Here is a 13,686-nt window from a genome sequence, read left to right as displayed (position 1 = left end):
CTTTGCTATTGTGAATAGTGCTGCAATAAACATACGTGTGCATGTGTCTTTATAGCAGCATGATTTATAATCCTTTGGGTATATACCCAGTAGTGGGATGGCTGGGTCATATGGTATATCTAGTTCTAGATCCTTGAGGAATTGCCATACTGTTTTCCATAATGGTTGAACTAGTTTACAATCCCACCAACAGTGTAAAAGTGTTCCTATTTCTCCACATCCTCTCCAGCACCTGTTGTTTCCTGACTTTTTGATGATTGCCATGCAAATCAAAACCACAATGAGATACCATCCCAGGTCTGATTTCTAACCTACAGACTGTGAGATAATAAATGGGCATTGTTTTAATCCACTAAACATGTGGTAATTTGTTAAGGCTGGAATAGAAAACTAATACACTGGTCACTTTTTATTTTCTTTATATAAAAATACTAGTGTCATTGCTAAATATCAGGGAATATGTATACATGTACTCACGCATATAGACATATGACATGAGTGATTTTTAAATATTCTAAAGGAGTGTTTGATAAAATGGCTATAAAGGCTCTAATCTACACACACTAACAAGCTTTAAAATTCGGCTTCCTCAATTCCACCTTTTTCAAGTCACTTGTTCACTTGTTAAGAACTCTGCCACTTTCTCACTTGGGCAAGATGGCATTTTTAGACTAATGAACTTCCCTGTATTTTCAAAGCTATACACCACCTAGGCTGCTGCTGTTTTTCGTTCTTATCTCCATCTGATCTGCTGCAAAACATCTATGCTGCAATTCCTTCTACATAAAGTTACTACAGTATTTCTTCTCCTCAGTACTTTGAACACACAGAAACTGTTCACATTCTATAATTTTTCACCACAGGTTTATTCAATCCAGAAAGCTACACATATCTGATAAAATGGCCATGGTTAAGTAAAAGTAGATATATCTATTCTTGATTGACTATTACGCAGATACTTAAAATTAGACTCATGAAAATCAATTTTCTACTTCATTACCTAGTTTTAACATATTAAGTGAAAAATTTAAAAGTTAACCACTTTATAATTACATTAAAGTATGCATCAAGTTTGCAAAAGAAGCTTAGCGGTGGTTGTATTAGGGAGGGAGGTGATTTTATATGTTGTGACTATACATTTTACCAAAAACATTAAACGACATTAAATTTGTTACATAATCCACATGCAGATACTGCTTCTTATAAGACTTCCCACAACTCTCTTTACTATCTACTTGATTAACTTGCAGCAACTATTCCGGTGCAGCCTTGGGTATGTGTGTGGGTGGGGAGAGGGGTGCTGTTTATCAACTTTGGCCCTCTTTCCCCTTAAAAATATAAACATCGTGAGTTAAGGGACCACATCTATTCTTCTGTACATAATCAGTACCAATTATAGTGCCCTTAACACAATGAGCTGATTCTAACAAAATGCTGACTATTCACAAGTACACCTCTAAGAAGGCATTAACATTTTCCATACAGATGTGAAAAAATTATAATTCAAAGCTGACAATGGAAAACAATATATTCTAATTTATTAATATCTTACACAGCTCCTGGAAAACCTTCACTATAATCACTGAACTAAAAGCTTGTGCTGCTGCATGTAGAAAAGGAAATAAATGTTCAAGGTACTGCCAGAGACTGGAAACAGGTGATGAGAAAGAGCTAACAAACAACTGAAGCATGTGGACCAGGCTAATGAGGCTTTCATTTCAGCCCTCAATTGATGAAGCCCCTATCTACTAAACCATTTTCTGGCATTTATTTTCATATTTACCACAATAGACACATGAATGCCCACACAATTTTCTGATTTCAAAATGAAAACGAATTCAAAAAGAAAACAATGATAACTGTACCACTGTGGATAGTAAGAAAAGCTTTCTTACAGAGATTACATGTCTGATAAAAAATGTGTGAAAGCATGCTCTTTAGAAGAATAAGTAGAAATGTGTGCATATTAATCAAATGTACCGCCTTAGGAAAAGGAATTTTACAAAAGTAGTCTGTAATAATACCAACTGAAGGAATATGCTTTCATTACTTTAAATGATTTTAAAATAAAGGTTTGTATAAACATCTGCTTGCAAAATCAGTATGCATTAAAAGTTAATCCATATGATGCAGTCCAAGTACTTACTATAAGTAATACTTGTCTTTCTTAGCTTGTTTTATCTTTGTTTGATTTCTAATTCATTCTTGGGCTGAAATATGCTCACAAAATTGTGGTGTGACAAATACACATTTTTAAAATGAGTTATTCTTTAATGACAAAACATTAAATAATAGCAATTGGCTGGGCGCGGTGGCTCAAGCCTGTAATCCCAGCACTTTGGGAGGCCGAGACGGGCGGATCACGAGGTCAGGAGATCGAGACCATCCTGGCTAACACGGTGAAACCCCGTCTCTACTAAAAATACAAAAAAAAAAAAAAACTAGCCGGGCGAGGTGGCGGGCGCCTGTAGTCCCAGCTACTCCGGAGGCTGAGGCAGGAGAATAGCGTGAACCCGGGAGGCGGAGTTTGCAGTGAGCTGAGATCCGGCCACTGCACTCCAGCCTGGGCGACAGAGCAAGACTCCGTCTCAAAAAATAATAATAATAATAATAATAATAATAGCAATTTTTTTTTTGAGACAGGGTCTTGCTCTGTTGCCCAGCCTGGAGTGCAGTGGCACGATCCCGGCTCACGACAATCTCCACCTTCCAGGTTCAAGTGATTCTCTTGCCTCAGCCTCCTGAGTAGCTGGGATTACAGGTGCGTGCCACCACACTGGGCTAATTTTTGTATTTTTAGTAGAGACAGGGTCTCACCATGTTGGCCAGGCTAGTCTCGAACTCCTGGCCTCAAGTGATCTGCCTGCCTCAGCCTCCCAAAGTGTTGGGATTACAGGTGTGAGCCTCCGCGTCCAGCCAATAATAGTAACTATTACAGTGACTTATCTTGAAGTGGAGGGATAAAGGAGGAAGATACCTACACTGTAGTCATTATTTTTAAGGGGGAAAAATTCTCAATCACACAACTAAAAGTTATCACATGTAGAATATGGGCTGCAAGTTTTCCTCTCTAGTTGCACCTATTTACACTTTATATTTATAAATGAGATAATAAATAAAAATAACCATCTTTATCATACACACTTGCTAGCCTAATACCATTTTTATAAATATTATCCCATGGTACCATAATTAGGATAGCAAAGATACTTATTTACAATAAACTTCTACATTCATGGGAACATATTCCAAGACCTTTATGTATCTCCAAACTACCAAATCAGTGAACAGTATAATTCACCCTAGAAAATGCAGTGCTATATAACTATGAGAATGACAGTAAAGCCACAATGAGATGCAGGCTCCTTAGATTACATGTCTAATCATATGCAATCTGGTGAAAGCAGAAATAATGATTTATACAAATTCTCTCTGAACTTTACGTTATTGTAAATCTAAGTAAGTTTATTTCTTTCAACGGGAAAGTTCCTGGTATCAATTTTGAAAAATGGTAAAGTCTTATGAAATAATTAACTCATCTCTTTTGAGGAGAGGGAAAGGCAGTATTTTTAATTAGAAAAATTAGGTTTTCTTGGCTGATGCACGGTGAGCATGGTGGCTCACACCTGTAATCCCAGCACTTTGGGAGGCTGAGGCAGGCAGAACACCTGAGGTCTGGAGTTTGAGACCAGTCTGGCCAACATGGTGAAACCCCATCCCCACTAAAAATAAAAAAATTAGCTGGGTGTGGTGGCATGTGCCTGTAGTCCCAGCTACTCAGGAAGCTGAGGCAGAAGAATCACTTGAACCCAGGAGCAGGAGGGTGCAGTGAGCCGAGATCATGCCATTGTACTCCAGACTGGGTGACAGAGCGAGATTTTGTCTCAAAAAAAAAAAAAGAAAGAAAAGAAAAATTAGGTTTTCTTAATGAGAACATCATGAGGCTCCATCACCAACCTGTAAAATAGGGATTATGATAAATAACCATCTACCCTCCACGCTGGATTGTTCTGAGTATGCACCGAAAAGCTAGGTTGGAAAGTACTTTTTTAAACTCCAGTCAGTTTGACTTCCTGGCCTGTCACCTTCTGCCTTCTAAAACATTGCCCCTTCTGCCTTCTAAAACACTGCCCCTTCAATTATTCCCTCTTATTCCCATACTACTCATTTCTGCCTTAACCTGTAAATATGCTCATCTTACCAATCTTAAGGAAAAATTAAAACACTTTCTTCAACCATGAAGCTCACCAATGCAGTCCTTTTTCCTTACATGTCCTCAGAATTAAGCTCTACCAAGAGTAGCCTACTCCCTATATCTCCACAGCCTCATTTCTTATTTATTCCTCAAATCCTCATAAGACTTGGACTTGTATCCATACCATCAGCACCTATCATCACACTAATCTTTTTTGTTCAAGGCTCCTCCCTGGTATTTTTACTGGTTTCTCATATCCCAACTCCCGCACTGCTCATCACAAGTCATTTAAACACTGATATTCTGTGGGTTCAATTCAGAACCCTTCACCCTTTTCTTGTCTCTCTATACTCTCTTCCTGAGTGATCTCAACCATTCCTTTTATTTTAACCAAGACCTGCACAGTGATGATTAGCAAATGTCTCCCTGATGTAAACCTCACTCTTCAACTGTGGGTCTGTATTCAATTACTTACTAAACATCCCCCACATACATCCCCACAGGTATCTCAAGCTTAAAATGTCTGAAACTACTGAAATTACCATCTAAGCAATCATATTCATTCCCTAATTGCCTTGTCTTCCTTTCTTTATTCTCCTTCTTAGTTAATGACAACATTATCCCTCAAGTGAGATTATGGTTCAGTCCACTCAGCCTGAGAAAGCTGACTGATAAGAATAAAACAACAACAAAAAAGAATAAATTTCAGTCCAATCTGAGCTCCCACTGTGAGCCACTACTGTGCTAGAATGCACGGAAACCAAAACAATTAAGTCATGGCCCAATTACTTAAGGAGATAATTCCACGAGGGAGACAGTTCAATTAATAAAATTATGTACATTGTATTTAATTCTGATAGAAAATGTTACAAATTTTATAACTTGTTCAAGTGCCTATCTCTCAAATGAAATCAAACCTAACTCCCTGAAAACAGAGATTGTGTGCTTTCTTTTAATTCTAAGCACATAATAGGCACTAACTAACGAGTGAATGGATGATACTAATGAATTAAAAACATAGTTGTACTGCCATAAGATATTGAAACACGATGTTTTTCTGTACTTGAGAATTGGATTCAACTAAAAAAGTTTGGACACCTCACTTCTGCAGTCTCAAAATAATATATATTGTTAAGCAGTATTTTAGATTATTTGATTGGCAGTGTTACTCTAATTCTCTTTGAGTCTCTAAATCCTGTAAAATGATTTGAGAATTTCTCTGTATTGCTACTTCAATTTTTACAGGTATTTTGTATTATCTCCCAAATTAGTTTTATTGACAAATTTAATTGAAATGCTACTCATCATTCCTCTTTCCTCATCAGAGCCAATAAATAAAATCAGACCTAATAATGATCTCGGTATCAACCTCCTAATGTCCATCCACCTCTAGGTAACATTTAAATTACACAGTTCATGCAAATCAATTTTTTTCTAACAAAATTATTATTAGAATTTCTCAAACCAAATAATATTATTTCCTATTTAAAACTAAGCAAAAGGAAGATAAAACAAAAACATTACATTTAGACAAGCAAAAGCAACAATTCAATATTCTTGAAAGGCCTACCACATGGTTACTTTGTAGAACAGGAAGTGTCATGCACATCAGATGCCACCCGACATATAGATGTCTCTGACATGGTAATAAAATGAGAAACCGTTTGGTTTAATAATAATAAAAAAGCAACATCAGTGGGTGCACATTACATGTAGCATCTAGTCCTGGTTGCCTAGCAACCAGTCATGAGTGAACTCCACAGAGAATAAAAGCCCTTAAATGAATGTACAGTTTGTGCAACTTTCAAGGACTCCAAGAGATGTGTCAGTAGTTAATCTAAATTCTAGCTGGCAATTACCATACTCAGATGGAGGAAGGAGAATCCATCATTATCTCTCAGCATCAACTGTGAGATTAACTAGAAGTGAGATTCTACCCTTTAGGTTTTTACCTTTTGAACCAGTGGTTTTCTAGGAAAAAAATTATGACATTATGATTTATGAATTATAAAAGCTTTATGCAGAAAAAAACAACAAAATTTCACTAATACAACTTGCATTCATTCATTCAACAAAACATATAATACCTATCATACGCCAGATACTGTCTCAGCTACTGAAAACACAAATATGAACATCACTTTACAAGCTTTCAAACATACTATAATGGAGAAATCAAACAGTAAACAAACAATAACAATATCACAAATTCTGTAAGACAGAGGAAGGCATGGGATATTATGAAAATATCTATAAGAGACTTCCAATTCAGACTACGGAGGTGAACTAATAAATGGTCAGGGAAAACTTATCAGAAGAGGTAATGCTTGAGATGAGTCTTAAAAGACAAGCAAAAGTTGTTATAAAAGCGGAGCATGGGGAGAATATAAACAGGTTTGCGTATTTATATACATCTACAATATACTTTAAATATAAATAAAATATGCATATTATATATATTTAAAATATTTTAAAATTGTATTAAATACATTTAAAATACCTTAAAATTATATTAAATACATTTAAAATGTTTAAAGTTATATATATAGTATATATCTATAAATTTACATAAATAGAAGTGGCAGAAGGAAAAATATTTGGAAGGTCACAGAGGTGAGTGAGCTAAAAGCATGTTGTGTTAAAGGAACTTCATGGCATTTGGTGAAATTAGGATCTCAGTGTTAAAACAGGAGTCCAAAGAGACAGACAGCCCAGGCCTCTTCCAGAAGGACCTCTTATGCCAGGCTAAGAAGTTCCAGCTTCCTCCAGAATGAAATTGGAGAGGCAGAGATGGGTCTTAAGCCAAGGAATAATATAAACACATATGGCCATGATGTAAAATATATTAGAAAGGGCAAAGCAAACAGACAAGAGGCTATGATAGCAAGAGATATACTCAAGAGATAAAACTGCCAACAGAGTTGAATGCGGCAGATGGGCATTAAGCAAGAGACTCAAAAATAATTTCTGAGATTCTTAACTCACTAACACAGAGCTCTAGTAAATTTAACAATCATGTATAAATGTTGTTATATATAAAAATGTATGCTATTCAGTCCCTGCTGAAATATTAGATTTAATCAACCCTCCCTTCTTCCTAACCCAACAAAACAATTATACAAAGGTTATAAAGCTGTCTGGAAAGGAATAGTTACTGGAGAGCAGGAAGAAAAGGCAAGGAAAGGGGAGACGGGAGGAAGAAATAAAGGAAAAATAAAGAAAACTAAAAGATACCAGAAAGTAAAATCTATCCACACTTCTGAAAGAGAAGTTTAAAAAGAATTTTTCAAAACCATAAAGGAAAACACTATTGGTGCTTGACTATATAAAACTTGAAAATGTAGGTATGTTGACTAATACAATTTTAGAATTTTAGAAAAAAAGTAGGTAACAAATACAACAAAGAGTTACTATCCTTTAAAGTATGTAAGAGCAAATAAGATCAGGAGATGCTATCAATAAGTGAGCAAAGAAGACAGGTAGTTAATCCCACCTCAAAATAAGGAAAATGAATTATTATTACCAACAAAATGCACAGGATCAAATAGTATATCTATGTCTAACCCATTAGCAACTGTTTTGACTGCCCTGTCTTGTTTAGAGTATAGTAACATGGCAGTCTTATACAAATATGAGTGTATAGGTAGAATAGGATTTTGAAAAAGAAATATACATATACACTTAAATCTTTAAAATGGTTCACACCCTTTGACAAAGTAATTTCAATTCTGAAAACCTACCCTAAGAAAATGATCTGAAATAAACAGATAAAGGTTAACATATAGCATTGTTTTACAGTAAGAAAAAAAACTGGAAATGGTCTAAAGCTTCCCAAAAGGAGATAAATATGCTACAGTACAGATATACAAGAAAATATAATGTAGTCACTAACAACAATGCTTTTAGAAAGATTTTAATACTAAGGTAAAAAATATTACAATGTTTATAAAAATGGAAAAAAATCGTCACATAAACTATAAATTCAACACTAAGTAAAAAAACAACAACAACAATAACAAAAACATAGAAAGGCAGGGTGTGGTGGCTTACCCCTGTAATCCCAGCACCTTGGGAGGCTGAGGCAGGTAGATCACCTGCGGTCAGGAGTTCGAGACGAGTCTGGCCAATATGGCGAAACTCTCTCTCTACTAAAAATACAAAAATTAACCAGGCTAGGTGCCCCGCACCTGTAATCCTAGCTACTCGGGAAGCTGAGGCACAAAAATTGCTTGAACCCGGGAGGCAGAGGTTGCAGTGAGTGGAGATCGCATCACAGCTCTCGAGTCTAGGCAACAGAGCAAGATTCCATCTCAAAAAATAAAAAATTAAAATTAATTAAAATTAAAATAAAAACATAGAAAGGATAAATATTATTTCTGAGCAGTAATGATACTTTTTTCCTTTTCCTTTCCTGTATTTTCTAACTTTATTTTTTAAATAATGAGACTATATGATGTTTGTATTTAGAAATGAACTCCATCCATCTCATCTATCCTCAATAAAAGTATGCCTTAACCTTGTATTTACAAAAATAGCTCATTCGAGATCTTTCTGTAAAGTTAGTTATCTCCACTCATTTAACTTAAACTTATCAAGCAGTTCTGCACACTGTTGTTGAATTAAAAGAGCTATCTACAGTGCCCTAAAGTCAAGGGTAACAAGTACATGGTATTAAGAACTTCAATTGGAATAATGGAATGAAAGCAAGAAAAAAAAGTAAGTTTTTAGTAATCAAAGGGGTTTCACCACTTTAATACACTTTATTCACTTTACTGCACTTGGATTTATAAGCATAACAAGGCTGTGCCTTTGTATTACCTGAGGTGGTTGAGCAGAGGCTGAAGTCTTTCATCAGACTGCACAGCAGGCAAGGACCTGGCTGTTAACTAAAAGCAGGGAAGAAAGTTAGTAAAAACAGCAAAGGCTGAACACCGAACATATTTGAATACTAAATGTAAAACGAGTTGAAGAGCAGATAAGGAGGCAATACTTAAAAATACAAGGTTACGTTTCTCTTTTTTCAAATCAAGAAATTATATAAAAACCTGACACATTACGTGATCAAAGTTAGCTACATGGTTCTAAGGACATAGGATATGTCACTAAGTTTAAAAGTAAAGAAAAAGGTCAGCAAAATAGAGAGTAAAAGGGAGTGTCCTGAGTTCATGAAAAAGCATTCACTTATAAGACTATTATCTTTGTAAATAAAAATGTAAAAACTTCTAAATGTAAAATTGTATAACAACCAATCTTGTAGCACTGAGTCCTAAGATGATGAAGAAATTGGGAAGAGAAATTCTGATTTATAGCTAAGCCACTGTGAAACTGGTTACATATAGAAGTGTATGGACTTCATTCTGTCAGCCGCATGACTATAAGGAAAGAAGAATATCTTTTAAGTATACAGAAGCAACTCAAAGTATTTAATATTGAAATATGACCTCAAATTGAGCTAGGAAATAAGAAGTCAGAGCCAATACTGTGTACCAACTTGACAGCATATCATCAAAATGTGAATTTCTGATCTATTTTATTACAATATTAATTATGTATCTATATATCTGTATTTTCTTCTATGTTCTTAAGAGAATGTCTTTTTATAAGAATTTGACACAAGGAAATTAAAGACATCCAAAAGTAATCTGACAGTTTGAGGTAAACTTAATAAAACATCAAAACAAAAATAAAAGATAAATCTCTTCAGGATTCAATTATGATCAAAATGGTTCTCATATTTTACTAATCAATCATTTAACAATTCACAAAAAAAAAACCTTAAGGCAAGCAACAAACTGAAAGATACCCTTTGGGTTTATATAGTGTATCCTCTTTTTAATTTTTTTAATACATTAATTACAATTTCCTAATGGAAAACAGACATTTAATTCATCAAATCTAATTATATTATGCAAATAAAAATAAAACTATCATCTAAAAATATCTTTTATATTTTTGAAAAAAAGTTGACCAAAGTGCCATATATGAAGTCACTTTTATTAAATAATTTCTAATGATAATGGAGAAGTTTTCCCAATTTTGTACAAGAGTCAACACGTCAACAAAGTTACTAATTTAAAATACGATAAAGTGAGACAATTAATCTGCTGTAATTTTCGCACAATCAACACACTTTCAGTATCCCTGAGAAATGCTAAGTCTTGTATTTTGTAACATGAAAGATGTTATCAAGGTTATCAAATTCTATAAACAAAACACTTGAATACTTTAATACATCCTTTATCTGTTAATGTCAAATCTTGTTACAAAATGCCATTTTCATTGTTCAAGAGATTTCATGTCTCAGAACCAAAGCTGTTTTCTAAAACGATTTAAATGATTTATCTAGACATTTCAAAAGTCAAATCTCTGAAAACAGAGCACAGAGTGGGCTTTTTCAGTCACTTCTGTCAATCTATATAGTATGCTTTCCAATCAAACTATCTTTTCTAAATAGAGGCAAACAAAAAACACCTCAGTAAGAGCAAAATATTTCTAGATATCTGTTCAGTCCATACAGGAAAGATTTTCAAATCTACCCCTTCCTCTTAATTTCAGTCTTCATTTCCTTTTCCCTAAACTATTAATACATCTCCACTGTTATTTCTGCTGCCATTCTTGCCCCTTCCCTAATTTATACCAAGGTCAGAGTGAAATTTTCAAAATGAAAGTTAACCACACCCCTCATTAAAATCATCTAGTAATTCCCTCAGGCTCCCAGGGTAAAGTTATTACATCAGTCTTTCATCAGACATTTTCTTAAAATTTTCCTTTTAGGCGGCATTACTGAAACAATAGGCAATGAATGAGTGACTGCCCATACAGCTTCTGCCAATTCCACAAAACACAATGACAGCACATCAGGTAGAAATTTTCCACAGCTCCAGTTTTCTGGAACACATGTGTTCGATGATATGCATTCTCCCATCCTCCCCTTCCCGCCTCCAACTTACTTTCAAGATTGAATCTAGCAAGAATGATTCTTAAGACAGGGAGAGGCCAATGCTCTGAGTAAAATTATTTCAAGGAAGATTTTTGAGTTTTCCAAAGGTTTTCTTTTCAACTTTTAAAACAATTAGCATTTACAAAAAAAGCATGCATCATCTCTCCACGCTAAGGATATGAAGTAATAAAGCTATTCCAAAGTTCTTTAAAGTGGCAAACCCATCTGCTAACCTTTTCCCTCTAAATTCATGCCAAGGAAGAAGTGAAGCTCTGCAGACTGAATCACTTAACATGTTTGCAATTCTGTTTCTCAGATTTTAGCTTATCTTTCTTTTCATCGTATTGGTTCTGTAAATAACTAGGAGAGATCAAACCTCCCTGCTTCCAGTCGCTGACCTTTGTTGCAGATTAACTGGCCTTCTTTGTTGTCCTTACCTAACTCAGACCAGATGGCACCGAAGACTCCATGACAGTTACATCTTCAGTGTGGAATGTTAAATATCTTTTCAGAAAGAAAAAGACCTCCTTAACTAATCAAATCATTGTAGGTATGCATTAAGCCTAACATAGAAAGATGTTGAAATTGTGTTAAACTTCCCTACGTTTGTCTATATAAGCAATCCTAAGCTTTTACACTTTGGAACACTGCCTTCCATTCTTTGGAGTCTGTGTTTCCCATGTGGCTAGTCCAAACTTTTTGCTTGAATAAACCCTCTTTAAACTAGACTGTGACCCTTTTGATTATTTTAGGTTGACAATATGTTAACACTGGTTAATTCCTGGAGGTAAATACATGAATGTTCTACTATTTTGCACACATTTGTGTTTGCAATAGTTCAAGAGAGGAAGAGAGGGAAGACTGACTTATTTCCTAACAGGGTAAGGAATGGCTTGGAGGAGGGCAAGCTAAAGTAGAGGCAAAGAGGTCAAAAGGGTGGCACATCCAGTGATCTAGGGATCCAAGATGAAGAACCAAATTATGGCAGAGGCAGTAGTGACAGAAAGGAAGACACGTACATATGAAATATATAAAGGTATGCTCCACAGAACTACTATCAGAGAAGGGGAAGATGGAGAGGACATGCAGGTAGGTAGATAATTCTATCAACTGCAAGACAGTGGGTACAGAAGAGGAAGGTGGGAAATGAAGGAAAATTTAAGTTTCATTTTAGGCACGCTGAATCTGAGGTGCTTTCAACTAAGAAGTAACTAAATATATATGGATGTTGAGACCAGGAGAGATTTAGATTTAGATTTAAGTGTTATCAGCAAATAAGTAGCAGATAAAGCCATGAGCTGGCTAAACCTTCCCATATCATATGCATAAAACAGGGATGTCCAACTGTCATTGAGCTCATTTGGGCACTATGTTGAGGGTTCATTCTGTAGAGAAGAAAAAGTACTATCTTTCTTTCCCATCACTAGGTTCATGACTGAGAGTCCTATAACAAAAGACAGATTAACAAGAGTAAAGCATACAAATTTAAGTTTTATGTGATATGGGAGCCTTCAGAAATGAAGACCCAAAGAAACAGGGAAACGTGTGTTTTTTACGGACAGTTGTGCAAAAGTATGATTGAAGGACAAAAGGATATAGTCTAACGGTAATAAACTGGGGGAAACTTAGCAAGTCCTGTTTATTCAGAATCTTCTCTTTGTCCCTGTGTCTTCAGAGACAAGACAGGTTTAGGAAGGGCACATCTCTGATGAAGGCTTTATAACCTACCTCAGGAGGAGGTCGGCTAGGGTTTATGGCCTGCTTCAGAAGAGGAGCCAGGAGAAGGTGAGAATGACCACCTTGTTTCTGTTGTTCCCTCAAATGCCAAGGAGCATGTCCTAAATGCCATCAGTTACAAGCCCCATCCAGGAAACAGTACAGATTGAAATGTCTGCTCTGGATAAGGAATGGAAGATTAGAGATATCTGTCAGGCATGTGCCATTCTTAATTGGAACAAGAAATTTTGCCGATAGACTTGAAGTTGTGTAACACTGATTTTAAGCAATTATAGATTAGTTATAAAACATAACCAGTAGCTCCTTTAACTCTTGTTGTACACCTAGAATAAATGAATTTCACTCTGTGAAAAAATGTTCCTCTGCCTCCAGCTATGAAGCTGGCTGTTGCTCTTAAAACCCCCTAAAGGAGATTCTGCTGTTAGCCAATTGCTATTTTGAAGTAGAATTGTTTAAAGGGATTGATAAAGGCCTGTAGGAAGAACATATTTTTCATGATTTTCTTTTTCAAATGATGAGCACGAAGGGAGGGAAGAAGAATACACAAGGAGGTAAATACGTAAGCAAATATGGCAAATGGTTCTTAAAGAGTTAACAGACATTTTAAAAGCAAAGGTGGCCCAATCTTTTGAAAATGAAGAACAAGAGGGTGGCTTCATTTTAAAATAATAAATCCCTTCTCTGAACTGTTCACCCAACACTGGTGAAATTAAAACACATAAAAATGACAGGAAAACAATGCTCACTTGGAAAATATTGCTCAATTTTGTTCTCTGGTGTTTTTACCCTCTACCACTCACTTCAGCTTCCTTAC

General features: G+C 35.4%; 1 protein-coding gene across 1 annotated transcript in view; it reads right to left on the bottom strand.

Moving 5' to 3' along the window:
• The window catches only part of PRIM2 (DNA primase subunit 2), a 324,596-nt gene that overhangs the window by 140,171 nt on the left and 170,739 nt on the right, over positions 1-13,686 (bottom strand). Inside the window, exon 8 of the mRNA XM_033217543.1 lies at positions 9,014-9,081. Within this exon, the coding sequence (XP_033073434.1) occupies positions 9,014-9,081 (68 nt within the window). The remainder of the gene's footprint in view (positions 1-9,013; positions 9,082-13,686) is intronic.

This window comes from Trachypithecus francoisi, unplaced genomic scaffold, assembly GCF_009764315.1.
Source record: "Trachypithecus francoisi isolate TF-2019V2 unplaced genomic scaffold, Tfra_2.0 Lachesis_group10, whole genome shotgun sequence".
Classification (NCBI taxonomy): domain Eukaryota; kingdom Metazoa; phylum Chordata; class Mammalia; order Primates; family Cercopithecidae; genus Trachypithecus; species Trachypithecus francoisi.
This window is presented reverse-complemented; position numbering and strand designations above follow the sequence as displayed.